The sequence below is a fragment of the Sinocyclocheilus rhinocerous genome, unplaced genomic scaffold (genome assembly GCF_001515625.1).
Source record: "Sinocyclocheilus rhinocerous isolate Xijiao unplaced genomic scaffold, SAMN03320098_v1.1 scaffold1259, whole genome shotgun sequence".
Taxonomy (NCBI): Eukaryota; Metazoa; Chordata; class Actinopteri; order Cypriniformes; family Cyprinidae; genus Sinocyclocheilus; species Sinocyclocheilus rhinocerous.
The window spans coordinates 15,767-42,659 of record NW_015650717.1 but is presented as its reverse complement, the minus strand read 5'-3'; the positions used below and the strand labels follow the sequence as shown (position 1 = coordinate 42,659).

The following is a 26,893-nucleotide window of genomic DNA, read 5'->3' as shown; positions in this document are numbered from 1 at the left end:
TGTCAAACGATTAATCGCGATTAATCGCATCCAAAATAAAAGTTTTTGTTTATATAATATCTGTGTGTATACTGTGTATATTTATTATGTATATATAAATACACATACATACAGTATATATTTAAGAAAAATATGTTATGTTTATATATTAAATATATTTATATATAATATAAAATATAAGTAAATAAATATAAGTATAAACGTAAATATTTCGAAAATATATATACTGTATGTGTGTGTATTTATATACATAATAAATATACACAGTACACATGCACAGTAAACAAAAACTTTCATTTTGGATGCGATTAATCGCGATTAATCACTATTAATTGTTTGACAGCACTAAAAATTATATTTAAACTTTATTTGGTAGTATTTCTTTATTGCACAATGCACATTTACAAAATTAGTTGTTCCAATTTAAGTATACCAGTTTAGTATACCAAAAGTACAATTGCAGGGTATTTTATTAAGCACATAAATATGTAAATGTATTTGTAGTATACTTAGCACAAAATAAATGTAATTCAAATACATTTTAGTATATATATATTTTTTTTTGCTAGGGTTTATATTTAATTTTATTTCAGTTACCAAAAGATTTTGTTAACAATAATAACACCACCCTAAGTATTAAACTTTGCTGTGTAACTCGTCATGGACATCGAGTGACACTTTAACTTATGCCGCTTTCTGAGGAGAGCTGTGCTATTACTTTCCTTTGTGATCAGACTTAGATTTTTGACAACAAAATGGATTAAAAAACTTACATTTTCTTCAGAATTTGTAAAAATCTACTTGCTACTCCTACTGCCCTCTTTTCTTAGTAAGTTGAATCAGTGTGTTGAGAAACTACTGGCAGGAAGCCTGAAATAACAGTGAAAATAATGTTTCTTAGTCTGTATCATCCAATAAGAAAACTGTATTTACATGAGTTACAAAGGCAGGCTTTAACTGCAGTCCAACAAACAGATGGGTGCCATTCCTCACAGGTTTTGAGTCTTGACTGTTTGTGTCAGCATGAAATATGTCCTCCAGAGCTATTTTCCTCCAGATCTTTAGGAAGAACCATCTAAATTTCCTGACGTTATTTCTTTTCCCAGTTGCTCTCCAGAAACGGGTCAGTGTCAGTGTCGCGAGCACATGTTTGGCAGACGCTGCGACCAGGTGGAATCTGGTTTTTACTTCATCGCTCTGGACCACTACACTTATGAAGCTGAGGACGCCAAGTTTGGACCTGTAAGTGTCCTCATTATTGCCATCTGTCGAAGTCTTTGAGTATTTGAATGACATATCTCTATCGGTAGGGTGTGACGGTTGTCCCGAGACCCCAGCCTCAGGACAGATCCCCTACTTGGACTGGCATTGGTTTTGTGAACGTTCCTGAAGGTGCCTATCTTGAGTTCAGCATCGACAACATCCCCTACTCTATGGAGTATGACATTATCATCCGATATGAGCCTCAGGTGACTTCCTCTACAGTATAATACTAGCATTGAGATTTGACTAGAACAGTTTAGTAATGAGTAAAGACATGTTTGATCAGCCTTGAGTTAAAGGGTAAGCAGATACATCATTACATCATCTGCTTGCTCTTTCACGGTGTGTAGCTGCCAGAGCAGTGGGAGGAAGTGTTGATGACTGTCATCAGGCCTCGCGTCATTACCGCCGACAGCCGCTGTGCAAACACAATGCCCGACGATGACAACCAGGTGGTGTCTCTGCATCCCGGATCCAGGTATGAGATCAGAAAGATGGACCACCTGATGCACATTACCTTTCATCCAATAATAACTAAGGCAGTATTTTAAGTCATCATGCTGTAGATGTAGTCCTTATGGAAAGACTAAAATAAACTAAAACTATTAAAAACAATTGAAATGAAGCTGAAACAAAAATAAAACTTAAGTATTAGATGAAAAACTAAACAAACATTTGAAATGTTGATTAGGCTACTAAGTTGAAAATTTGAAATGTTGTTTTGGCAACTAACTGACCTAAGTTGAAGCACTAAGATTTCTAACTGTAAATAAATTAAAACTAAAACTTAAACAAAAACTTAAATAAAAACTGAAATAAAAATCAATTATCCCCAAAACAAATAAATAAGTAAAAACAATAAAAGTACATAATTGAATTACTAAAAATGTAACTCGAATCAAAAATTTATAAAAACTACAATAGTATATCAATAATGCTTTTTTTATCGCTATTTTTTTTACAGTCTATAGGGTTCAGGATTTGACCAACCCAAGTCATTATTTATATACTACTGTAGTATTTTTGTAATATTTAGAATTATCTTTTACTTTTATATATTCAGTTTTCATTTTCATTTTAGTGTAGGTTTTGGTAATTTTGTTGTTCTTTTGTTGTTTAAATTAAATTCGTTTCAATTCAGTTTTAGTAATCCAGCTTAAACATATTTATTTCAGTTAGTTTCCAAAGCAACATTTCTAGTTTATATTTCAAGTTTTTCATCAAATATTTATATAATATTTAAATACAAAAAAAGTCATACAAAATGACAAAAGTACATAACAAACTTACTAAAAATTGACCTCGCATTAAAAAGCTAATTCAAAATATTAATAGAAGCTACAATAGTATAAATAATACTAAAACAACACTAGATGGTAGTGAACAACATTTTGCTCATTTTGACCAAATTCTAAGGAAGAGAACGTAATCCCAGAATGTACTGCAATAAATCCAGAGTGGTGTTTATTATAGATATATTTATTGCATGCAAAGCTTAAAAGTAACAATAAACAGTAATTCAATCTAATAAAAACCCAAGATTTTTGTGCCTATTGCATTTTATTCTTATTAGAGTATCAAGCTCTTAGCTTAGCAACATGCTAACGTAAAACCCCATTGAAGTCAATTGCAAGGTGAGTCTATTTGTATGAGTTCCTGTCAATGCAGAGCATTCAAAATCAGTTATTTTGATGTGTCACTTCAGTTAGGATGCTGCCTAGTTAGGTTTTTAGTCAGATGCACTCACATCAGCAAAATTTAGGTGAAAATTTGCAGCCAAGAAAAAGACCCTTTTCGCCCTCATGCAAAATATTAGAATGCGCCAATTTCTATTGAAAGGACTTGATTCTGACTACAAAAATTTGCTGAACTCCAGAAAATGTGACTGCACCTTTAGACGGCTGTTCACTAGGTTTCATTAAGCTGATGTCTTTGAGTGTTAAATCTGAGAAAGTGAATTCTCTTGGTTTTGCCCATCAGGTATGTGGTGCTGTCTAGGCCTGTGTGTTTTGAAGAGGGCTTGAACTACACAGTGCGCTTGAGTCTGTCTCGCTACTCGGCTCTCAGTGATGTGCAGTCGCCGTACACGCTCATCGACTCGGTAGGCTCCCTCTTTTACCCTGTCAGATAGACAATATCAGTTGCACTGGAATCTTCAAATGCTGAACGACCGATTTCTATTCTTGCTCTCAGATCGTCCTCATGCCACACTGCAAAAACCTGGATATTTTCTCTGGCTCTGGGTCAGAGGGTGGAGACATGGTGACCAACAGCGCCTGGGAAACCTTCCAGCGCTACCGCTGTTTGGAGAACAGCCAAGCAGTGGTGAAAACCCCCATGACTGATATCTGCAGGAATTACATCTTCAGTGTGTCGGCTTTTCTGCACCAGGGAGTTAAAGGTACATCCATAACTTCATAATAAATTACCCACCTTAAATTGAACTAATAATATTTGTGATGATATGTGTTAAATTATGTTCTTAGTCTTTCCTTCCTATGACGGGGAAGCCCAGACAAATGCTACATGATTGTATGTTGAATTAAATTTCAGAAACAGTTTATTGTGCAATCAAAATACCCATATCAATCAAGCAAAAAATACAAAACAAAAAAACTTTATGCATAATGTGGGACTTTTAATTATAAACAAGCCTGAAATACACCAGGGGCCCGTTTTTCGTACGTCGCTAACTCAGTTAGCTGGATTTGATTGTTGATGATTTGGCATGATCTTGGATTGTTTGGTTCTTCGAAGCTCATCCCGGAGTTGCTGTCATAGCAACAGGTCCGTAAGCTTAAACCTGATCGAACCCATGAACACGCAATTATCTCAGAGAACTCAATCCAGCCGTACTAATCATCAACAACAGGTGTGTTCAAAGAACCGAATTAGCCAGATCCTGATTAGCGCGATGATATCATCTTGGATGTGACATTTCATCTCGGATGTAAGAAGCGACGTACGAAGAACGGGCCCCAGGACTCTTATTTTGAAATGCACATACTTTACCATTACTGACTGCTCATTCAAAAAGTTGCAGATAAAATATTCATTCATTCCATGTTGGCAAAATGAGTCAGAATGCGCACGGGCTACTTTTGAGTTACAGGCAAAAAAAGGTGGTCGAATTTTAAGATTTCACAAAAATTTTTTCATTAAAGGGATAGTTCACTTCATATGATACATTATGTAAAAAATACAGCCCTAGAACTCCCTACTAGGAAAATTAGGCCACATTTCAAGGCTACACTTTAATAAGTAGCAAACAACATTGAAGCTATGTGAGGAGGCAGTCTTTTAAAATATGTAACTTTTAAATATCTAACAATTATATCTGATGATACAATTTTAACAGAGCAGTATAATGGCACAAAATTAACAATAGTTTTTGAATCAAGTGTCTCAAGTATGGTGACACTATTAAACTTATTCTAACTAATAAAACTAGAAACACTCTAATTACAGTAAGTTAAAATCAAAGTGATGAACAGATGCATTTGGCTTTAAAAAGACTAGTTTCATGATCCTTCTTCATCTTAGTAATCACAGGTATTAGAGTATTAAAACGGATGTTTTAATTGTCCTTGATTTTACTTTTAGTGGGAAAAAAATGGTGTTACAGTTGGTGAGATCAATTTATTCATTCTGTTTAACTGTCCATTTCAATAAATCAGTGTATATATATATATATATATATATATATAATGAATAAATAGGCCTATACGAGAAATATATATCTTTACTTAAATAATAAATTAAGAAAATGAAAGAAAAACATTCTTCATCTTAGTAATCACAGGTATTAGAGTATTAAAACGGATGTTTTAATTGTCCTTGATTTTACTTTTAGTGGGAAAAAAATGGTGTTACAGTTGGTGAGATCAATTTATTCATTCTGTTTAACTGTCCATTTCAATAAAAGATTTGTGTCATTATTTAAAAGTGTGGAATTCTTCATATTTTAATTTTTTTTGTAAATAAATATTATAAATAAATGTTTTTGTTATGCATTGATATTGTGCTGTAGAAATGAAAATAATTGAATATTCATCCATCAGTTAATTTAGTGAAAAACTACATTTATTTTTATTTATTTTTAAATAAAAAAAATTATTTATTACAATTTTTTATTTATTTAAAAAAAAAAAAAATTATATTTTTATTTGTATTTATTAAAAATTATTTTTTACTTGAAACATTTAATCTGCAAAAATGGTTGTTTGGTCAAAAAAAAAAAATCTCTGATTTGTAAAAAATTAAGCTGTTTCAAAGCATAAAAGATCATAAAGCATTAAATATTTTCAATTTTAGCTATACAATCTGACATTTTAGGAAAGGATATTTGTACCTCAATTTGCTCGGCTGTTTTTGGCTTGTCGTTTATATTGCTATAGCTTCTTATATTTTTAATTCTTGTTCTTTTCTAAATAGGCCTACTGTTAATTGAAAGGCTTTGTTGTGGAGTGACGGGAACTAAAATAGCCTAGCTATGTTTACAGTGTTTATTATAATGTTTGTAAACATTTCGTGTTGGCATTAGGCATTTCTGAATGAAATAATAAAATGCGACTTATGTTTTTTTTTCTCTAGAAAACACAATTGTAAAAAATTAAGCTGTTTCAAAGCATAAAAGATCATAAAGCATTAAATATTTTCAATTTTAGCTATACAATCTGACATTTTAGGAAAGGATATTTGTACCTCAATTTGCTCGGCTGTAAAGCTCCATGCACAATATGATGCGGCATAAAAGCCAGCGACCTGCTACAGTTAGGAAAGCATAGCTAGTAACTAAAGTAACACTATTTTGAAAAGTATACGGTCGGTTAACGGTTAACCGGTTAAAATGAACATCCCTACTTACAACCATCTACAACATATTACTGTATAAACACCATAAAGTAAACATTGCACCAACAGTAGATTTTAAGCAATCTTTTGGCATAAATGCACATCAATTTTTAGTTGCAAATGCAAGTGTAATGCCCACACTATACTTTTAAGAATTATTAGTTATTTTTTTAAATTCTAGTTATAATATCACAAATGGCATACTAACTTGATCTTTATGATCTTACCACTTTGTTTAAAGTGCACACACATACAGATTCTCAGCCTGTCATCATGGCATGACTTTGGCTCCATTCTCTAACCACATAAGAATCCCCTTTTCCCTTTATGATAGACGTGCCAGTCTTCATTCTGTCATCGTTCATTCAGCTTTCATTTTCCTCTGTCTGATGTCTCTCATCAGAGGTGCTTTCCTGCCTCGTGTCAGAGCTTGTAACAAGGCCTCAGGCATAATTATACTGCTTTACATGCTTCCTGTCTGAGACTTTACAATTTCATCAACTGTCAGGACAAGAAGAAAAGCAAAAGACATGGCTAGAGGCGTAAATCAGAACACAAGCTTTGCTGACTATAAATATCAGCTAAAGTAACACTATTTTGAAAAGGTTTGTGGTGTTGTTACTTTAGTTTCTCCTCAGCACTGCTTTAGCGATCCACTAGGACTGATGATTGCTTTAAAGAACAAGTAAAATTTCCTGGCTCTTCTGGCCTGCACCATATGTTTTTTGTGGGTCTTTCATGGTGAGATGACTTGCCAAGTCACTAAGCAAGCATTTTTACGCAGGTGGTTTGAACTCAGAGCCACTGAGGTGTCGAGTTGAACTCCGGTGAATTACCTCAGTGTGATTTATAAGCTGTGCACATCCACCAGAGAGGCTTTTTTGGGTTTGAGCCCATGCTAAACTGTATGCAAGCTCCAACCTGTTAATACTGATATAAAAATTTTGTTAGCCAATAGGTATTTTTACAGCCATTAACTAATATAATGGATGATATACATGAATGTATAAGAGATCAACCGATATTGTTTTTATAACCGATAAAACTTTAGTTTTTAACTACAGTTTGATATGAGGTTTTAGGTGTTGTTTATTTGGTTAAAAGAGTGTACTGGAATAGTTATACATTGTCAGGAAAGTAACAAACAAAACGGTAAATAAGATTACAGTAGAGTTCATTTTGAGTGGCATGTTGTCAGAATTATTATTTATATTTTTGTCGGCCTAGATTATGAAATACCTGCTGATCAACGCTCTCATTGTCATCCCGAATTTTTTTTAAACATGATTATTGTGTAATAATGTTATTTTGCATGAAGAATTTATTTGCGCTTATAAAAAACTTGACACTCAAACAGCATTGTTTGTGAAGATAGCAAATTAATTTCCACAGAGTATTTAGATGACTATTAATAGTGCAATAAATAGTAAACGTTAATATAATAGCCGATATACGGGTGGGCGATATGACCAAAATCTTATATCATGAAATGAGTAATTTTATTTCACGGTAACAATATATATCACAATATAGTTTGGCTCCATTCTCTAACCGCATAAGAATCCCCTTTTCCCTTTATGATAGACGCGCCAGTCTTCATTCTGTCATCGTTCATTCAGCTTTCATTTTCCTCCGACTGTTGTCTCTCATCAGAGGTGCTTTCCTGCCTCGTGTCAGAGCTTGTAACAAGGCCTCAGGCATAATTATACTGCTTTACATGCTTCCTGTCTGAGGCTTTACAATTTCATCAACTGTCAGGACAAGAAGAAAAGCAAAAGACATGGCTAGAGGCGTAAATCAGAACACAAGCTTTGCTGACTATAAATATCAGTGTGAAAATGACGACTTTCACATGAAGAAATCAAACACAGCATAACACACTACTACTGAAAAGACATCTTCAAGTCATACTTTAAGAAACTGTAACTTGTCAAGCTTTATATGATACAGAATGTAAAAATACAGTCAAACTCCCTTCTGGGAAAAGATTTTATTTCACGGTAACAATATATATCACAATATAGTTATTTTTGCTTTAAATAAGGTCATTATGATATTTAAATTTTTTATACCATAGAAATGTCATAATTCTTGTCATCAGACTCTATATCACAAAAAAAACAAAACTGAAGACAAGTAAGCAGTCAGGGATTAAAAAAAGAATAAGAAACTAATTGCAAGCAATAGGACGAAAATACTGTAGAACAAAGAAATAAGAAATACTACATACATTGTATAAAGCAGAGGTCCCCAACCACCGGGTCGTGGAAGAATTGTACAGCATGAATATTAGACTGCTGTCACTTTAAGAGCTGCCCGGATCCAACATACTGTTACACATGTGTTTTCTTTCTCAGCTGTTTGCTTTCACTTAAGACCTAAATTACTGTGTTTACAAGGATACTTGCAAAGACGGGCATTTCGACATGTATTTATTCGTTCAGGGCCTATAAAGCGGCAAAAATAACTCCGTTCGATACTCCCCGCATTCAATACATGTGCACGAGCCTCTCAGACAGCGCTCAGAAACAGTCTCTCAGATAGATCAAGCATACAGCAAAATGAGTTCTCTTTCGCTGCTGATTGCGTTTCAATGGCATAAAATCACTTGCAATGTTTAAAAACCTCAGACAGCGCTCAGAAACAGTCTCTCAGATAGATCAAGCATACAGCAAAATGAGTTCTCTCTACTGGTATATCACCCACCCTAAGCCGATATTACACAACCGATATTCAGGTAAGGAAAAATCCTTAAATCTTGTAAAAAATATTGGTTGATCTCTAGAATGTAGAGAAAAGAGGGATAGCTGTGTGAAAAACAATTGAATTTGGTAAAAAAAAAAAAACCCAACCAGATCAATCCTGACAGTAAAAAAAACTCTAATATTGGTCACGTTTATTTAGGGTGAATTCAGGTAAATTGTAGCACTTTTGCCATTGAAATGACTGAGAAAAAATGCCCCAGTTACTTTGAATTAACCCTATATTTCTTTTTTTTCTCTTCTGTTTCTCTCAGCCTGTCAGTGTGACCCGCAGGGGTCTCTCAGCACGGTTTGTGACCCGAGCGGTGGCCAGTGCCAGTGTCGGCCCAACGTGGTTGGCAGGAACTGCGACAAATGTGCCCCAGCGACCTTCCTTTTTGGGCCGCAAGGCTGCAGGCGTAAGTGCAACTTGTCAATAGCATAGACTGCACCATGTATTTCCTTCACAAGCATAATTGTGGTCTGTTGTTGGTTTAGCATGTGATTGCAGTCCTGAGGGGTCTGTCCACTCCTTCTGCCACGAGGCCAGCGGTCAGTGCGAGTGTATTCCCGGAGCGTATGGGCGGCAGTGCGACCGCTGTCTGCCGGGATACTGGGGATTCCCTAACTGTCGCCCCTGCACTTGCAATGGCCACGCTGAGCAGTGCGACCTGCTCACGGGACAGTGTCTGTCCTGCAGGGACCACACCACTGGACACCACTGCAAGAGGTTAGTCACTGTGTTCTTTCTTCAACATTATAGGTTGATGTTTACATGAAAGTATAGCCTTTCATTTATGAAATCTCTTCTGCAGGTGTTTGAATGGCTACTATGGTGACCCCGTCCTGGGCTCTGGAGACCACTGCCGCCCCTGCATGTGTCCGGATGGTCCCGGCAGCGGAAGACAGTTCTCCGGCGCGTGTTATAAGAGCCTCGACTCCAACCAGGTGTTCTGCGTCTGCAACCAGGGATATAAAGGTAACCAGCAGACATCTTATTTGATTTATAAGAGCATCTGTCAGGAACACCGTAAATTTCCTGTATCATGACACACGCTAGAACGTGTCATGTAGTTTACTGTACCATTCAAAAGATTGGACATTTTTATGATTTATGTTTTTGAAAGAAGTCTCTTCTGCTCACCAGGGCTACATTTATTTGATCAAAAATACAGTAACAACAGTAATATTGTGAAATGTTATTACAATTTTAAAGAACTGTTTTCTATTTGAATATATTTTAAATGTAATTTATTCCTGATGTGATCAAAGCTGAATTTTCAGCATCATTACTCCAGTCTTCAGTGTCACACAATCCTTCAGAAATCATTCTAATATGCTGATTTGATGCTCAAGAAACATTTCTGATTATTATCAATGTTGAAAACAGTTGTGCTGCTTCATATTTCTGTGTAAACTGATCAATTGTTTAGGGCCATTTATTTTGATGAATAAAAGCACAGTATTTATTTAAAATAGAAATCTTTTTTAACAAAATAAATAAATGTCTTTACTGTCACTTTTGATCAATTTAATGTATCTATGTTTAATAAAGTATTAATTCCTTAAAAATGTCTTACCCCAAACTTTTGAATAGTAGTCTATCACGGTTTTCGACACACACATATTAAACAGAAAAAACTGTTTTCAAAACAGTTTGATAATATTAATAAATAATAGAAAAAAGTCTCAGGGTTTCCCAAAAAAAATGAAGCAGCACAACCACTGATAATAATTCAAATGCCTGTACCACACCGAGGGCGAGGGCTGCAACCGCTGCAAGCTCGGTTATCACGGCAATGCACTGACCCAGAGCTGCAGAAGTAAGTTCTTGACGAAATGTTTCATTGTTTCAATACTGTGTTTACAAAAATATGATCCACATTTTTTTATTATATATTTTTGGCTTATAAAATAGTTGGACAAAGTAGTTAGGACAAGTATTATTGTCGATACAATGCCTGATTTATAAATCTATTTAAAACATAGTATGGACAATTGAAAAGATTAGTACTTTTGAAGTCTAGATAAAGTTTTTTTTACTAGTATAGTAAAAAAAGTCATTTTAAAATGTACATTTTGTGCATCTAGTATAATTATGCATTTGACTCCTGGCCGTTGAGTTTCTAATGTTTTGTCCTGGTCTTTCTCAGAGTGTGTGTGTAATCATATGGGCTCTGTTGAGGAGACGTGCCCCTCTCCGGGTAACTGCAACTGTGACTTGAACAGCGGTCAGTGTCAGTGTCTTCCTAACGTGGTGGGCCAGAACTGCGATCAGTGCGCACCGGACACCTGGAATATGGCCAGCGGGAGAGGCTGCGAGGCCTGCGATTGCGACCTCAACCATTCCTTCAGCTCGTCCTGCAATGAGGTCAGACCACCTTCACACACATATGTCATGTTTGGGATCGTAATAAAGTGCACATGGATTAATCTGTATTTTTTTATTCTCTGTGCTGTAGATTATGGGCCAGTGCTCTTGTAAACCCGGGTTTGGCGGCAGAACCTGCCGAGAGTGTAGAGAGCTGTTCTGGGGAAACCCTGAGGTCAAATGCCACGGTGAGTTCAGAAAAACTGAAAAAATATCAGTGCAATAAATGACCCAATCAATTATGATAATAATTTGCAATGCATTTAACTTTAGTAATGTGATGTATTTCTAAGGGAACCAGAATATTCTTTAGGAAATTATTTATTACAGTGCGTTATTTTGTTTATTTTATTTTTAATATATTAAGACAAGTTAGTTGTGATATTTGTTTTAATATTAATATAAAAGGATGCTTAAAACTGATCAAAAGCGACAGTAAAGACATTTCTAATGTTATAAAAAAAATTATATTTCAAATAAATGTTGTTCTTTTGAACTTTCAAAGAATCCTAAAAAAAAAAATCATGATTTCCAAAAAACAAAAAAAATGTATATATATATATATATTAATCAGCACAACTGTTGATAATAATAAACATTGATAATAATAGTTTCTTGAGCACCAAATCAGCATATTAGAATTATTTCTGAAAGATCATGTGACACTGAAGATGCTGAAAATTCAGCTTTGATCACAGGAATAAATTACATTTTAAAATATATTACAACAGAAAACAGTTATTTTAAATTGTAATAATATGTCACAGTATTACAGTTTTTACTGTACTTTTGAACAAATAAATGCAGCTTAGGAGAGCAGAGAGACTTCTTTTGAAAAAAATGAAAAATACCTCATTCAGACCCCAAACATATTTACTGTATATATATATATAATTATTTTTATATAATAGTATTATTATATAACTGCCTATGTAGTCTTGGTTATGACAGTAGTCCGAAAACTATTATTTTGTATTCTGAAAAATTCACACCAATAAAATGTGCACAATAAGACCAGGGAAATGTAATGATTTTAATTTCATTTAAAAAAGTAAATCTTGAATTTAAATGATCGCTGCTGAACATTGAATAAACCCAGATAACGCAACTAAGCTCCTTTTGCTGCCATTGCAAACACTGCAGATTTGTGCTGCCATTACCCCAAACCATAAAATCTGTAGGCAACCCAGTTTTGTAGGAATGTCTAGCAGAATGGAGAAGTCCTCGGCCCACTCTCTGATTCGCCCCAGATGTGCACGACCATGACGAGCTCGTGGGGGGATCTGTCCAAGCCTCGCAATACCCTCTCTACTCCCACAATGCACCTTTGTATTCGTGGGCTTCCCCTTATGGGGCCATTAGTGTCTGCCGCAGTGCTTCTCCTCAGAAAAGAGGCTTTGTCCTCTCTCTGACTGTATTTGCGGCTGTGCAGACCATAACTTTGGAAATCTATTTGAACTCGATGAAGAATTTTCTGGTGCTTTTGAGATCTTGAACACAAGGGAAGTGCAGATTCTGATGGTATTCTGAGCATCGACTATCTACAGATCTCCTTCAAGATCATTGTGACGCATTGTTTTGTTAGCCCTTCACCACAATCTCAGCCCAATTAAGAGCTCATTATCAAGGGTGATGCATGTAAAATATAACCCAGCATCAGCATTACCATCACTTTACAAGTTGGTGAAAGAGATTTCCAGTGAGTAACATTTCAGTCTGTTCACACAAAGTGATATAAACAACTTTTATGGTACATTATTGAAATGACATTGGTAATCGAATGCAGATTTTTTTGTTGTTGCACAAACTATTCCTTTAATAAGCCATTTGGTCTTAAGCAGAGCAGGTTTTGGACTCTCTTTGAGCCGATAAAGTGGTGTGCTGACAGAGATCTGTTCCACTCCCACACCCCTCCGTTTGTTTGGAGAGTCCTGATGGAGCAGGAAGCCACCCGTGTTCCTCTAAGATCCAGTTACCCCTCTATAACCCTCCTGTTGACTCGCCCTCAGTATGCTCTTCCCTCTTCCAGCACAGCACTGAGCGTTTGTTCAGCTTGAGCTGTGCTTTATGTGGTTTCCTGTTAAATACTAGTTCGATAACCTTGTGAAAATATATTAATCAGCACAACTGTTGATAATAATAAACATTGATAATAATAGTTTCTTGAGCACCAAATCAGCATATTAGAATTATTTCTGAAAGATCATGTGACACTGAAGATGCTGAAAATTCAGCTTTGATCACAGGAATAAATTACATTTTAAAATATATTACAACAGAAAACAGTTATTTTAAATTGTAATAATATGTCACAGTATTACAGTTTTTACTGTACTTTTGAACAAATAAATGCAGCTTAGGAGAGCAGAGAGACTTCTTTTGAAAAAAATGAAAAATACCTCATTCAGACCCCAAACATATTTACTGTATATATATATATAATTATTTTTATATAATAGTATTATTATATAACTGCCTATGTAGTCTTGGTTATGACAGTAGTCCGAAAACTATTATTTTGTATTCTGAAAAATTCACACCAATAAAATGTGCACAATAAGACCAGGGAAATGTAATGATTTTAATTTCATTTAAAAAAGTAAATCTTGAATTTAAATGATCGCTGCTGAACATTGAATAAACCCAGATAACGCAACTAAGCTCCTTTTGCTGCCATTGCAAACACTGCAGATTTGTGCTGCCATTACCCCAAACCATAAAATCTGTAGGCAACCCAGTTTTGTAGGAATGTCTAGCAGAATGGAGAAGTCCTCGGCCCACTCTCTGATTCGCCCCAGATGTGCACGACCATGACGAGCTCGTGGGGGGATCTGTCCAAGCCTCGCAATACCCTCTCTACTCCCACAATGCACCTTTGTATTCGTGGGCTTCCCCTTATGGGGCCATTAGTGTCTGCCGCAGTGCTTCTCCTCAGAAAAGAGGCTTTGTCCTCTCTCTGACTGTATTTGCGGCTGTGCAGACCATAACTTTGGAAATCTATTTGAACTCGATGAAGAATTTTCTGGTGCTTTTGAGATCTTGAACACAAGGGAAGTGCAGATTCTGATGGTATTCTGAGCATCGACTATCTACAGATCTCCTTCAAGATCATTGTGACGCATTGTTTTGTTAGCCCTTCACCACAATCTCAGCCCAATTAAGAGCTCATTATCAAGGGTGATGCATGTAAAATATAACCCAGCATCAGCATTACCATCACTTTACAAGTTGGTGAAAGAGATTTCCAGTGAGTAACATTTCAGTCTGTTCACACAAAGTGATATAAACAACTTTTATGGTACATTATTGAAATGACATTGGTAATCGAATGCAGATTTTTTTGTTGTTGCACAAACTATTCCTTTAATAAGCCATTTGGTCTTAAGCAGAGCAGGTTTTGGACTCTCTTTGAGCCGATAAAGTGGTGTGCTGACAGAGATCTGTTCCACTCCCACACCCCTCCGTTTGTTTGGAGAGTCCTGATGGAGCAGGAAGCCACCCGTGTTCCTCTAAGATCCAGTTACCCCTCTATAACCCTCCTGTTGACTCGCCCTCAGTATGCTCTTCCCTCTTCCAGCACAGCACTGAGCGTTTGTTCAGCTTGAGCTGTGCTTTATGTGGTTTCCTGTTAAATACTAGTTCGATAACCTTGTGAAATCCCAAGCTTTACGTTTTGTTTAACCACAACTGATTTCCTCAGAGATTTTATAGGTTGTACTTTAACTTTTTGTATAATTAGTACAACTTTAGTGTGCCTAGAGGCGTCGTCTGATCTGAATTCTGATCAATTATGGTGCTACATTTACATTGGTTCATTTAGCAGACAGTTTTATCCAAATTGAGGAATCTTGAATTTATATAATTTATATCTTGAAGCCTAAAAGTTAATTAAAAGTTCATGCTCTATTAGCCAAACAGTAAAACAAATTTGGTAAAATGTTCCTTAAACTCTAAAAGCCCTTGTGAAAGGATTGATAGCCAGACATAGTTGTGTTCAAAAAGTGACGTTTCCTCCCATGCATTTTTGCAATAACCTTATCTGCATGGTGATGAAAAACAGATGGAAAGGATACATATATTCAGGGGTGCACATAAGTTTTTCGGTCTGGTTCTCATGAGAGCACCTAGAGATTTGGTTTGGTGCTGACACTGCACATAGTGTGACCTGTTAAATATAACTATAAAAAATAAAAGAATTAATAATAGTAAAAATAATGTAATTGTGCTTTATTTAATTAGGTTATTTAAAAAAATAAAAATAAACAAAATAATAAATAAAGTGTGATATTATATTATTTTAAAATAAAAAAATGAGTATTCAATAAAAATATAATTATTTTATAGTACACGTAAAAATATAATGCTAATATTTACATTTTAATTTTTTTCTTTTAGACTCTTTTCTTTTTTATATGAATTTTCAACATTTTTAAACCTAAAACCAGAAAGCTTTTATTTTGGCGAGTTGCCAGCAAGTAAGTATATGCACTGCCGGTTTTAGCGCTGCCGACTGAAGCGCGTCAGTGAACGAAATGTCACAGTTTCACGTTTTGTGCCAAAACAGGCAACGCAAAGCTTAGATTTACGCTTTCTGTTTGAATGGAAATCTTATACAGTATTACAGTTAGTCAATCAAAAACAGTGCTTGTGCATTAACAGCCGTCAACCATGTCGGTGCGCAAATCAGCGGTTTGAACTTATTTACCTCGCGCATTTTTTATTTTGGTCGCACATGCACACCTGTGCACCACTTACGTGCACCCCTGCATATATTCCTGTATCAGACAGCCATGTAAAACATATATTTGTAAATGAAAACCTACTGACAGTTAGATTCGAAGTAACTGCAGATCTTTAGTTGGTTTGAGACTAAATTTATTTATAGAAATTGGATGTTGGGCATGCCGCGGCAGCTGCCCTCATGGCTGGTTACTGTTTACACAGATCTGGCAAATATATCACCAACCCAGAAGTTGGTGCATTTTTTAAGGCATAATTTCCAAGAGCTTGTTAACACCGTCATGAATGTTTAACAGCAGTAAAATGGACTTTGTTATTACAGAAGTACCTCTCGAGTGGTTTAGTCTGGGAGACTGTGGTTTTCCTTCTCAGCTGGCGTGTGATATGTTTTATATCCCCATGCCTTAGCCATATACGTCTATGTAAACGATTGCTGAGTACACAAACGCACTGTATTGCATTCAATCTTGTTTATTTTAGGCCTGCTTTTCAAAGGTTCATGTAATTCTCAAGGCGGCTTTTAAACAATAAAATGCTGATGTGTTCCTCGGGCAGTAAAAGCCTATCTTAGAATTGTTGTGTCAGTTGCTACTAAATACTTCCCATCACCAACACAAAAGATCCTGCACCTGTTACCGTCTCCAGGGGTCACATTCACGGCATTGTCCCAACAAGAAACACCCCCGATGCCGCCTGAGGCCCCCTGGATAATAGCAGGGATTAGCCTCCGAGATAATTCCCTATCTCTAGTACCTTGTATGCGTTAGTGGCCTTAGGTGAAGGAGTCTTTTCCTGTGGAATGTGTGTTTAATCACGTCACACTGGAATGTGTTTCAAGTAAACGAACCATCCCAGACAGTGTCCCCTTTCACGTATTGTATGTGTCACATATATTGTCCTGAATTCTCCTCGGGGGTCAAAAAAGTGCTGGTCTCTGGTTACCCGTTTACCTTTAAAAACATGCGCTCTGTTAAAAATCCTAGTGAGCTACCAACCTACCTAGGCAGCATCATTTTCCTGCCCTCTAATGCCAAATTTACACTACAAAGTTGGCACAGAAGCACTTCTGATCTGGCATTCATGTGTCTTTACACAGACTGCATAATGCTGCTCAGAGGTGGCATGAATGCATTTACACTGCAATTTCAACTGTATACTTTGATACGAGGGGATGTGGTGGGTCAGAGCAGGCATAAATCTTGCTTTTATACAGCATTATGTCTTTACAGAGAAATTTAAGCAGGGACAGAGCAGCCTTAACATGCAAGCTGTGTAAAGATGCCTTAAGATAATTTGTTTTGGCCAAATTTTTAAGCATCGTTCAATGGAGAAGACACCATGTGAGTTTTGTCTGATTTTGTATTTACGAATTGAATGAATGCCACCACAAAGTCGTAATTATGAATGGGAAACCTTGCGAATGCAAAGTTTGTTTTGAGCCCAGAGTTCATTTAAACGCACCTGACGTCGTAATTTCCAACTCATAAATGCTAACTTTTCAGTAGGGCTTGAACGCACCATCAGAATGATTTGTGCCATGATTTGTGCTGATATTTCACTCAGTGCTAAAAAGTATTGATAAAAGTTAGTTCAGTCTAATTAAAATGAACTATTTCACACAATATTTGTGAGTTCTATGTATTTTTATGCTTATTAGAGTAGTACATTGTTAGCGTAGCAGCATGCTAATGCCAAACTGTATTGGAATCAATAGCATGTTGCATGAGGAGCACTATTGTTGTGGTTAACAGAATTGCTGCCTGTGTAGAGCATTCAAAATCAGTCACTTAAGCTACACATTTAAATAGGATAAAGGTATCTTTATTGCAGTAGACAGCTAGCTGTTAACTAGGTTTTGGAATAGTGCTAAACATGTTAAAAATTTAATATGAGAAATAGATTCTTTGACTGGTGAAAATGGTCTTGATGAAGGTTAACAAGGCCGTTACAACTAGAATTTTCTGTGGATGAGCATGTTTGTTTAAGGGCCTCATTTTAAGTCATTCCTAGCGTGGTGTTTGCTAAGTGTCTCACCTGTCATTGTGGGGCAGTTATTGCCTTTTGTTCACCAAACACTCGCAGTGCAGTGCAGCACTAAAGTGCGCAAACAATCTTTTCCTTCATCCTTCCACTCCCACCACCTCCCCCTGACTCCATCGCTCACTCTTTCAGCTCCAGCCTAATAAGGTCACAGTAACTCAAAGTTTGCACTTGTTGACAGAAAATGCCACAGTCAATGAACGGTTGTCTTAAACATCTCGGTTCATTTCTTTTAGCCTTTCAAATGTTATTTTTCTAAAATCGGTGTCTTTCTGTAGAAATGTGGCCAAGCAATCTACCCAACTAATTATAGTAAATATAATAACTGAATCACCATTTTGCCAATGCTTTTATGCAAAACACAGCACAAAATTATTGAATTCTTAGTTAAAAATGTTGTAATTTCAATGTTTTATCTTTTTACTTCTATTATAAATGCAAAAAATTCTACAAATTTATAAATTCATTGTTAATGATTTATTATTATTATTAATTCTTATAAATGAAAAAAATAATATTTACCCAATAATTTTGTGTATTTTATGCTTTTAGTAGACCTTTGTTAACTCAACAACATGCTTAACTTTAAGTTATTTTAGTGTTATTTCTACATTATTACATATTTTATCAATATTTTTGATTTGCTTTTCTTTTCTTTTTTGTCAGTTAATTTTAATTTAATTCAGTTTAATTTTAGTAATTTGGTTATGTGATTTTGTCATTTTTTTATAGTTTTTTTCTTTCTTTTTTTTAATATTACCATTTAGGTTTAATTTATTTTTACGTTTTAGCTTCAGTGCTATTTTATTTTTCATTTATTTCCGGTCAGTAATTTTAATGCTTCAAATGAAACTTATTTCAGTTAGTTGCCAAGTTTAAGGGTTTTTTAAAATATCTTGATTTCAGCTTCATTTTGGTTAACAGAAATATTCTTAATAGTTTTAGTTAATGATAAGCCTGCGTTAAACTTCAGGTCCCTGTACTTAAACCTCAGTATTCCTGTATATTTTCAGCATGTGACTGTGACCCAAGAGGCATCGCGGAGCAGCAGTGCAACAAGGTCACAGGTCACTGCGTTTGCGTGGAAGGTGTTTCCGGGCCTCGATGTGACACGTGCGCTCGAGGCTACACAGGCGAGTTCCCACACTGCAAGCGCTGCCACCAGTGCTTCGCCGAATGGGATGTAATTGTGGGCGACCTCACCAACCAGACCCACAGACTGGTCCAGAAAGTCAATACCATCAAAGCCACCGGCATTACGGGACCCTACCAGGCCACCATCAATAACGTCGAAAGCAGCGCCAACTCGATCCGCAACATCCTGGCCCAGAATCCAGCCACTCAGCCTCTAACGGAGATCCAGGGACTTCTCGAACAAGCAACGTAAGTTAAAGCCTTTCTCAGGATGTGGAAGCAAGTGTAGATCCTTCTCATCAGGTCTCATGAGAATAATCTGTTTCTGTCTCTGAAGTGCCTTGATGGCTGAAATGAACACCAACCTTAACCTGACAGAGGAGACCTTGTCCGAGATCTCATCCGACAACAACAGCACGGACACCAAACTGAAGTCCCTCAACGAAGAAGCTCAGAAACTGGAACAGACGGTGAAGGACCTTCAGAAGCAGGTGGAGTTTGTGAAGAATTCAGACATTCGAGGTGAGTAACATCACTCTAGATCTTGTAAAGCCCTTTTCATCAACAGTCCCAGACAATGCATCAATGCAACATGTTTTTCGATCCTCAGGGGCCAGAGCCAGCGTGACTCGATACTATGAGCAGTCCCAGATGGCAGAGATCCGTGCGAATGCCTCCACCATTGACCCAGACAACCTGGTCAATCAGTCTGCCACCCTGCGGACAGAAACGGAGGACTTGATGAACCAGACCAAAGAAGAGTTCATTCAAAGGCAGGACGAGTTTGCGAAGAAACTGGACAACCTCGCTGGACAGCTGGAGACTCTGGACCTGACTGATCTTAGCGAGAAGGTAAAGCAGTCAACAGATTGATGAATATGGTCAAGAGCTTATCTAATCACTGACATACAGTAGTTTTAATTAGCAACGTTTAGTTTTCAGAAACAAATCAATGTCACTTTCATGTTATATTTTTGTGAAAAATCTTTGGAGATCCTCAGGCTTTTGTTTCTTTTTTGTTTTTTGCTGTCACATAATATTCTAAACATTCTATTACATGTTGCAAATTGTTTGGCTCATTGAAGATAGGTGTACCGTTGCTGATTGGACTTATGTTTTTGCTTGGCGGATTATAAAACAAGTGAAAACCTAAGTAATATCAAGATACCAGAATGTCATAGAGTTTGGCGATTTCGCAAAAAAAATTAAATCTCTATTTTTTCAGAACGTTTGACCAATTCTCGATTTTTTTTGACGATTTTTAACTAGTCAATTAAAAAATTTAACTACAACATGATTCAAGTAACCTTTTCTTTATTAACCCTCTAGTTAAAGACAAATATATTCCAAGTGTCACCATGATGCAAACATGAAATATCAGACATACAGTAGTAGTTACAGGTTTTTTATTCGATTGCGCTGCTTTTCCATTGTTCCATTCATGCATGAAACAGCAGTCTAAAAATGTGGCGCTCAAGTTAAAAGAAGTTCACTCCCATCTTCTTGCATGTTTTTCTTATTCCACTGCCCACGTCGCATCTTTGTCAACACAAAAGCACATTCTGTGTGAATGGCACCTAGCGATATGAGCGCGTCACTCGTGAGCGGTTAATCATTAGGCCGACATTCGGTTGGATCGTTCTGTTCTCTTTACTGTTATCATTGGCATAAAGTGTCTAATTCTAACATTTGGTAATATTTCTGTTCAAAATTCGAATTAATCGGTAAAATCGGAAAAATCACCCAGCCCTACATAGAGTCTTAGGGGTGGGCCAGTAATCAAACTCCCAGAACACACTAACAACTGCATAGCAATGAGTTTGCAACTACCTAGAACCATAAATATAAATGCACAGATGCTTTATTAGTGGCTGTTTCTGTGGAAAAGTAAAGGTCGGTCCGTGAACACTCGAGAGCAAGTTGATTGTGCGTCTGCAACTGTAGTTATATGCATATATGAAAACACGAGTAATTGGCTTCCAAAGTTGGATTTCCAAAAGTTCCAAGATGGCAGATGAATCTGGATTGTACCTATACATATCTATGCCTAGAACACCCTATAGATATGTAAAGCTAGATGCCCTATTAGCAGCTGTTTCTGTTGACTGCTATACATAAGCTATCACCATATTGAAATGGCCAAAGCAGGTCTGTGAACACTCGAGAGCATGTTGACTGTACGTTTGCAACCATAGTTATCCGCATGCAGAGCTGGGTAGTAACTGATTACATGTAATCTGGATTACGTAATGAGATTCCAAAGTTTAAGTACTTGTAATTAGATTATATTGCATTTTAAAATACTCTTTGCTGTCACCTGAACCGCTTTCACCTATTTACTTGAAGTACTCCTGAGATTTTAAAATAAATATTTTAATAATTAAGTAACACATTTGCATGTTCACAGTTTTCTGACATTGGTTAATGGTGACATGACATGCAGGTAATCAAATATTTAATTAATGTTTATTTTAATTTTACATTTTTATGATTTAATTAATTATTAGCTTTTCATCAAACTCGCAAATCCCCTGCAGTTCCTTTAATGTAATGTTTAATGCGATGGAATTTGCATGCAATGGTTTAATGGAATATATTGTCTTACTCTTTGTATTTTTATATCAATATGGTACAAGATTATCCTATTTAAATCAACGTGATAAATGAGTTAGGTCAAAGGTAATCAAAAAGTAGTCTGCTTATATTACCTAAAATGTGTAATGTAATGGATTACATTACTAACTACAATTTTTGTCATGTAATTTGGAATCAGTAACAGACCAAAATTTGTACATTGCTCTGTATGCAACATCTATATGTGCAATAGACTTCAGCAGATGATTTTGCTAAACTAACACGATACAACAAGACGAAGCCATTCGCTACCGCAACATTTAAAGGGTACTATACCCTTTAGTTAATACAGTTAATACATTACATACACAATACAATACATAGTTAATACATATTAAAAACACAAACCAACACATTCTTAATTGTCAAAAAAGTTTATCCAATTTCTTCAGGAATTTAAATTTCGGTGGTTTTTACAACCAGAGGCTGCACAATGTTGTGGCATCTTGAAACTCATTGATTTTAATAGTGAGTGACGACACATTGACCGTTCCAAGATGGCAGACGTGTTGACGTGTCTGGAGCGGTCGAATGTGGCATCTATCTACACATATGTATGCTAGTAACTGCACAGCAATGCCTAGCAATAGAATACCTAGCAAATGCATAGCAAAGCCTTTGCAATCACACAGCATCATGGCAGTAGCTATGTTTCCATCACCCTATTTTAATGCACATTTTGAAGTATCGCATGAGAAACGAGTGATGGAAACGCCAAATTTAGAATAAAATTAAATTCGCAACTTTAGATGGAAACCCGGCTAGTGAGTTTTGCGTATGTAAATAGAAAAGCCTAGTTTTAACTTTGTGATCTCTCTCCGGATAGACATGTGGCAGTCCAGCTGGCTCAGAGAACTGTGCCGACTCTCCCTGCGGAGGCCTGAGCTGTGTGGATGGGGAAGGAAACAGGAAGTGTGGAGGAGAGGGATGTGATGGCCTCGCCACGCTGGCCCACAATGCCTGGCAGAAAGCCAAGGACTTTGACCTGGAGATTATCAGCGCTATGGAGGAAGTGGACAAGCTCTCCAAAATGGTGAGGTTTCTCAGGTGATACTGTATCTGCTGTTGATATGATAAAAGATTTTGCAATGCATTTTTATAGAGATATGCTTCTGTTTGGATCTTCTCACTGTTAGGCACTTGATAACTGCTGATTGCTTTTGTGTAGACATTGTAGGATTTAAAGGATTTCTTTTCTTTAATTTGTATGTTCAGGTGTCAGAGGCAAAGGTAAAAGCAGATGAAGCAAAGCTTAATGCTCAAGAAGTGCTGGCAAAAACCAATGAGACCAAAAAGCGTGTGGATGGAAGCAACGAGGAGCTACGCCAACTCATCAAACAGATCCGAGACTTCCTCACTCGTAAGAAACCCTTACAGGTTTCCTTGAGATAGGTTGCTTGGATGATCAGATCCTTGATTTTTAACTCTTACTCTATCTGCTTCCTCAGAAGATGGAGCGGACCTGGAAAGCATCGAGGCTGTGGCCAATGAAGTTCTGCAGATGCAGATGCCCACCACTCCGGCCCAGCTGCAGAACCTGACCGCAGAGATCAGGGAGCGTGTGGGCAGCTTGACAGAAGTCGAGGACATCCTCAACCAGAGTGCCGCTGACATACTGAGAGCAGAAAGCCTGCTGGAACAAGCCCGCAAGGCCAGGTCTGAGATCTATTCAGTCATCTACATCGATCCCAGAGAACAGTGTGATATAGTAGGCACTTGCCACGATTTTTGCAACCTCATTACCAAATGTGATTATTATTTCCATCAAATTAACATCAAAATTAGTATTTTGCATGCTAGGTTCATTTTTCTTTTCATTTTCTGCAATAGTCTATTTGATAGTTCTTGCAAAAACATGGGATGAGTGCCTCTAATGCTTAAAAAATTTCATCAGACACTAAAGCAGTGGTTCTAAACTTTTTTGACTCGAAGTCCACCACTGTCCAACTTAATATTTAAGCCTCCCCTCCCTCATATTATCTGTAAGATATTTTCAGTATTTCTGCTGTAATTATAACAAAATTGCAAGTTTTCAAGCTTTTTCATTAACAGAAACTAGGAGTATTGACATGCTAATTAACCATAATAGTAAAAAAAAAAAAAAACAGTAGTTATAGAACAGGAAATAAGAAAAATAATTTCGGATTATATTATGATTTTATTTATTTATTCATTATTTATTTTAGAATTTTATTTAGATTTGACATTAGTATAATATATCAATAATAAAATTTTGCTGATTGGCAAAAAAAGGCCCAATATTGCCTAATTTGATGATACCAAGTTACCAATAAAAACTTGTAGCTTTTTTTTTTTTGGCAAAGGAATTAAGTTTTTTTTTTTTTTCAAAGTATATGGATGTATCAGCCTTCATGTATTTATAAAATAAAAAGTCAGCTAAATGTTAAAAATCAAGATTAGGCATGAAATAATGTCTTCTGAATCATTCATACATGTGAAAATTGGCTGAGAATTAAACAAAAAGTAACCTGACTCAGAGGAAGATAGGGATCATGTATTTATGTATTTATAGGTGATTAAGGCATAATACAAGACTTTGTCTTACAAATGGTTGTCGAAAGCAAAAATTTTGTAGGAAAATGTGATGTAAAGCAAAACTATTTTTGGAATGAGCACCCCAAAATTAGCAAGAAACAAGCATTGGATTTCATTTTGCAAATGTGATGCAGGGCGGTGTAATTTTGTGATTTCAATACTCTTAAGTCATCCTGTGGCCCTCTAGTGGGCCCCTGGTTGAGAACCACCTAAAGTGTACCATATCTGTGGAATGTGGTAGCATTGCCACCTACTGGCCAGTTCATTGAACAACATGTTTGTATATTCTCTGGTTTTCACAGGAAGGAGGCGACAGATGTGAAAGACACAGCTGAGATGGTGAAGGAGGCCTTGCAGCAGGCTGAGCGCGCCCAGAGTTCAGTAACCGAGGCACTGAAACAGGCCACTGCTGACATCAAGGGAACGCAAGACTTGCTGGTCTCGGTAAGTCTACATCACCAGTCATTTGTTCCAAGGGAACACTTTTAGGCTTGTTTTATTCATTATCAATATGGTGCAATTTGGAATTGATATTTGAAGCCACTTTATGTGACTCTTTTTCACAAAAGGTGGAGTCTGAGACGTCCGACTCGGAGCTAAAACTGAGTAACGCCACCCGAAGGCTCCTGAAGTTGGAAAGCGATGTAGTTCTGCTGAAAGAAAAGGCTCTCAACACCTCCACCAGTGCCAACAGCACAGAGAAAGAGGCCGATAGCATCAACGCACTGGCTGAGCAGCTCAAAAAGGTGCACGAATTACCTGGACATGATACGTCATCTTTGGTATTACGTTTTTTGGGTTTGTAACCTCCTGTGCTGTGGACTGTTTATGCAGGATCTGGATTCAGAGCTGAAGGACAAGTACAGTAGTGTCGAGGAGCTGATCACACAGAAGGCCGAAGGAGTGGCAGAGGCCAAGAAAAGAGCAGAGAAACTCCAACAGGAAGCCAAAAATCTGCTGCTACAGGCCAGCGACAAACTTCAGCTTCTGAAAAGTACGTCAATACTGCATCTCTAATTCCTGGGAAGCAAATATTACTGCATCAGCATTAGAAAAGAACTACCACACAACTGGTTCCAGTTACATTTTTAATGTTCTCACTTACAATGAGCTAAATTTCTGTTTTTCAGATCTTGAGAAGAGCTATGATGAAAATCAGAAGCTGCTGGAGGACAAGGCCAATGAGCTGGTGGATCTGGAGAAGGCTGTGAAAGAACTGCTTCAGGAGATCAGTCACAAAGTCACCGTCTACAGCACCTGTCTGTTTTAACGCTACTACTGACTGCTTTAGGAAAATATATTAAATTACCTTCTATGTGGAATCCCTGAGAAGGTTTTGTGAGTTTTACATCTGTTACAGCTACAGTTTTACCCATACGTTTATATTTGATCACTGTATGAAAGAGTGTCTCACACTTTTATGAACACAAGAGAATGTAATGTGGATTTTAAAACATAGCAGACCAAAGAGTGAATGTAAGATATGCCCAACATAACTATGAGACTGCAGTTACATTGACCTCATTGTTTCAATTTTAGATTAAAGTTAAAATAAAAAGTAAAATAATATAAATGTGATTTTTTTTGGTTACTGATATCTGGACCAACATGAAAATTCAATCAGAATAAACTCAAGTTAGTAATACAGTGTGAAACTGTGTCATTGTTCCTGTGTGAATTTGTCTCATGTTAATAAAATACAATCTGAGGAAATCAATCAACCTGAGGTTTCATCTTATCCAGATAGAAATTTGTTACCCATTCTCAATGGGAAAGTGCCCAAGCAACATTGCTCAAAAAAAGTTGCCTTGTGTCTCATCAGCCTCTGACATTGTTGCTCAGTGTGGCCATTAAAATAACCAGATCATAAGAGTCATTTGCTTGTGAATCAGACACTAGTCGTGCTGTATATGTTACTATATTTTATAGTAATGTTATTTGTCAACATTACATTAGATTATGCTTAACTAACAAAAGATGTTGATCCAGGAACATGTCTTACTTGGCAAATTCAGGGTGACCAGGGGCCGGATTCACGAAACATTCTTAAGAAGAAATTTCTTCTCAACTGCCATTTTCTCCTTATTTTTAAACTTAAGAAAAAAGTGAAGAATAATTTGTATTCCCAAAAATTAATCTTAAGAATATTCTTATCTTTTTTCTTAAGACTGTTCTTAAGACAAAACTTGAGAAGAATTCAAATTCTTGAAAAGAATCTTCTTACATTTAGGACAGCCCCAGACTTGTCTTAAATCCCAAACAGTAAGAATTATTTAATGCATTTATTGTTTTGTTTTTTCAAATAAATTGTTATATTTAAGCATTACAACAACACTACATATAATACATAGTAGGACTATTAATAGGGATGTGCTTGAGTTTTCTGAAGTGACAGCATGACTGATAATGTAAACAATGATCGGTCATGATTAGCCTATGTGTGACGCTACTTTTACTGACTTCAAAACTCAGTAGCAACTCTAAAATGAGTCAGATAGGGAGCTTTAATTAAACGCTTTTAATTTTAGCTTATAAATACGACATAATATTTAGCAGTATT

At 36.4% G+C, this 26,893-nt stretch overlaps 1 protein-coding gene across 1 annotated transcript in view; it reads left to right on the top strand.

Moving 5' to 3' along the window:
• Positions 1 to 26,109, top strand: part of lamb1a (laminin, beta 1a) — a 41,581-nt gene extending 15,472 nt beyond the window's left edge. The window contains exons 13-33 of the mRNA XM_016517767.1: positions 1,107 to 1,242; positions 1,311 to 1,469; positions 1,614 to 1,741; positions 3,244 to 3,364; positions 3,457 to 3,664; positions 9,134 to 9,277; positions 9,357 to 9,588; positions 9,674 to 9,837; positions 10,604 to 10,681; positions 11,012 to 11,229; positions 11,321 to 11,417; positions 19,023 to 19,392; positions 19,481 to 19,665; positions 19,754 to 19,995; positions 22,604 to 22,810; positions 22,993 to 23,137; positions 23,226 to 23,433; positions 24,636 to 24,777; positions 24,903 to 25,079; positions 25,168 to 25,327; positions 25,464 to 26,109. Of these exons, the coding sequence (XP_016373253.1) occupies positions 1,107 to 1,242; positions 1,311 to 1,469; positions 1,614 to 1,741; positions 3,244 to 3,364; positions 3,457 to 3,664; positions 9,134 to 9,277; positions 9,357 to 9,588; positions 9,674 to 9,837; positions 10,604 to 10,681; positions 11,012 to 11,229; positions 11,321 to 11,417; positions 19,023 to 19,392; positions 19,481 to 19,665; positions 19,754 to 19,995; positions 22,604 to 22,810; positions 22,993 to 23,137; positions 23,226 to 23,433; positions 24,636 to 24,777; positions 24,903 to 25,079; positions 25,168 to 25,327; positions 25,464 to 25,603 (3,661 nt within the window). The 3' untranslated portion in view covers positions 25,604 to 26,109. The remainder of the gene's footprint in view (positions 1 to 1,106; positions 1,243 to 1,310; positions 1,470 to 1,613; positions 1,742 to 3,243; positions 3,365 to 3,456; positions 3,665 to 9,133; positions 9,278 to 9,356; positions 9,589 to 9,673; positions 9,838 to 10,603; positions 10,682 to 11,011; positions 11,230 to 11,320; positions 11,418 to 19,022; positions 19,393 to 19,480; positions 19,666 to 19,753; positions 19,996 to 22,603; positions 22,811 to 22,992; positions 23,138 to 23,225; positions 23,434 to 24,635; positions 24,778 to 24,902; positions 25,080 to 25,167; positions 25,328 to 25,463) is intronic.
• Positions 26,110 to 26,893: the final 784 nt, after the last annotated feature.